Genomic DNA, 2,500 nt, shown 5'->3' with positions numbered 1-2,500 from the left:
CCTGGTCGTCTGTCCCCCATAATGTCCGTGTCCTCCTGTTGTTCTCTGTTAGCGCTTTTCCATGACAACGCTCCAGCACCGCTTGGCTCGACTATATATAGGAATATAGTGCCGCCTCGGTGTGGGCGGAGTCGTCAGAGCAAGGTGTCGTCGTGCGGTCGTCAGCTCGCTGACCCGATACACCGGCTGGTAGCGGGTCGCTGTGTCGAGCTCCCGCTGAGTCCTATCGTCAGCCACCCAAATGTGACGACGACTCGAAATGTAGCGACGACACGAAATTTAACAATGATTCGAAATTTAACGACTTAAAATGTGACGACTCAAAACATTACGACTCGAAATGTAACAATGACTCGAAATGTAACAACTCGAAGTGTACCAATGTCTCAAAATGTGATGGACTCAAAATGTAACGACTCAAAATGTAACAATGACTCGAAATGTAACAACTCGAAATGTAACAACGACTCGAAATGTAACGACTCGAAATGTAACAATGACTCGAAATGTAACAATGACTCGAAATGTAACAACTCGAAGTGTAACGACTCGAAATGTAACAACGACTCGAAATGTAATGACTCAAACTGTAACAATGACTCAAAATGTGACGACTCAAAATGTAATGACTCGAAATGTAACAATGACTCGAAATGCAGCGACTCGAAATGTGACGACGACTCAATATCCATACTTTTAACCATACGGTTAAATGAAATGGCGTCGTCATGAGGACAGGACCTCAGTATTTTGGTAAACTTTTCTCCTGTGGTACCCCCCCCCCCCCCCCCCCCCCCCCCCACACACACACACACACACACACACATACACACACACACACCTTGGTATTTACCCTCTCTGTCTCTTTCCGTGTTGCTTCCTCTTATCTGTTTCTCCCCTTGTCGTTTTTGTCTCCACAGTCACTGTATCCATCAGATTCTAGACAGTGTGTCTTACACCCACCAACATGACATAGTGCACAGGGACCTGAAGGTGTGTGTGTGTGTGTGTGTTGCATTGTCCTGCCCGTGCCCCCCCCCCCCCCCCCCCCCGCCTGTTGCCTGCTTTATCTCCTTCTCCTTTCCATTGCTTATTTGCTGCACCGTTTCACACGCCAGACAGTCTGAGCAGCTCAGACTCCGTGAAGGGGTGAGGAGGCATGAGGGTGGAGGGTGGAAGGTGGAGGTCAGGGGGCGTAGTGGCACGGCGCCCCCACTTGCATTTTGCCAGATAAAACGAGATGGGAAAACATGTGCAGGTGAGACGGAGAGGCTGCGGCTCACTCCACGCTGCCTGACTCACTAAATAGCTTCTCCTCTCACACACACACTCAGTTTTGTCTTCCTCCACCGAGTACCAGCAGTGTGTGTGTGCGTGAGAGAGTGTGAGTGTGTGGAGAGGAAGGGGAATGAATGTGTTCGCACTAACCAGCTCCCCCTGCTGTTTGCATGCAGTCATTGCATCCAGCAGATCCTGGAGGCCGTGCTCCACTGCCACCAGATGGGGGTGGTCCACCGAGACCTCAAGGTGAGTGTGTGTGTGTGTGTGTGTGTGTGTGTGTGTGTGTGTGTGTGTGTGTGTGTGTGTGTGTGTGTGTGTGTGTGTGTGTGTGTGTGTGTTGTTATACTTCCATAGAAAATGTCAACTCTCCGGGAAACAAAAACACATTTTTGCCATTTTTCTGCCCCTGAAATATCATCATCTAGGTACATTTTTCAAAAGTAATATTTTGAATAGTGATCTTTTTTTTTGTGTGAAGGCTACATTATTTGAAAAAAAAAATACAATTATAAAAAAAAAATGTTATATAAAAAATATTTTTTAATAAAATTGACATTTTCTACATGCAATTAAAAAAATACATTGTTATTGGACATAATTCATTTTGCAAGAATCATCTTTTCAAAAGTAAATAATACTCCGTAACTAGTTAAAGTAAGTTAAAAATACTCCAGAAGAAACTATTTTTCTGTAAAAAAAAAATAATACGATGCAAATTTTTTAATTTACACAGTTTTGTTTCTCTTTAAAATAGAAAAAAGAATATGAAATAAAGATATCACAAAAACATGTGCAATTATTGACAAATTAACAATATTTACAATTTCAAATCAAATTTGATAAAAATTCCAAAAATATTAGTTTGTTGTTTTCAATGTGTATTTTGAATTATTTTTATATTTGTACAAGAAAAAATGCAAATATATTATATTATTTTATATTATATTTTACTATATTATTTTATATAATATAATATAATATAATATATTATATTATATTATATTATATTATATTGTTTTGTATTATATTATTTTATTTTATATTATATTATATTATTTTATATGATTTTATATTATATTATATTATGTTATATTATATTATATATACTCTGCAGATTCTCTCTGTGCTCTGACACGTGTGTGAGTGTTGTTCTTTGTTCTGACGGCTGGTAAGTGCGGTGGAAGTATTGAGGCGTCCGTGCACGTGCGTGTGCACGCTT

At 40.1% G+C, this 2,500-nt stretch overlaps 1 protein-coding gene across 1 annotated transcript in view; it reads left to right on the top strand.

Moving 5' to 3' along the window:
* camk2b2 (calcium/calmodulin-dependent protein kinase (CaM kinase) II beta 2) overlaps positions 1-2,500 on the top strand; it is a gene marked incomplete at both ends in the record, with an annotated part of 23,617 nt that overhangs the window by 9,461 nt on the left and 11,656 nt on the right. The window contains 2 exons of the mRNA XM_080509867.1: positions 1,455-1,527; positions 2,455-2,488. Coding sequence (XP_080365993.1) covers positions 1,455-1,527; positions 2,455-2,488 — 107 coding nt within the window. The remainder of the gene's footprint in view (positions 1-1,454; positions 1,528-2,454; positions 2,489-2,500) is intronic.

Source organism: Blennius ocellaris, assembly GCF_963422515.1.
Source record: "Blennius ocellaris genome assembly, chromosome: 15".
Classification (NCBI taxonomy): Eukaryota; Metazoa; Chordata; class Actinopteri; order Blenniiformes; family Blenniidae; genus Blennius; species Blennius ocellaris.
The sequence above is the reverse complement of the archived record's forward strand: the minus strand, read 5'-3'. Positions and strand labels throughout refer to the sequence as shown.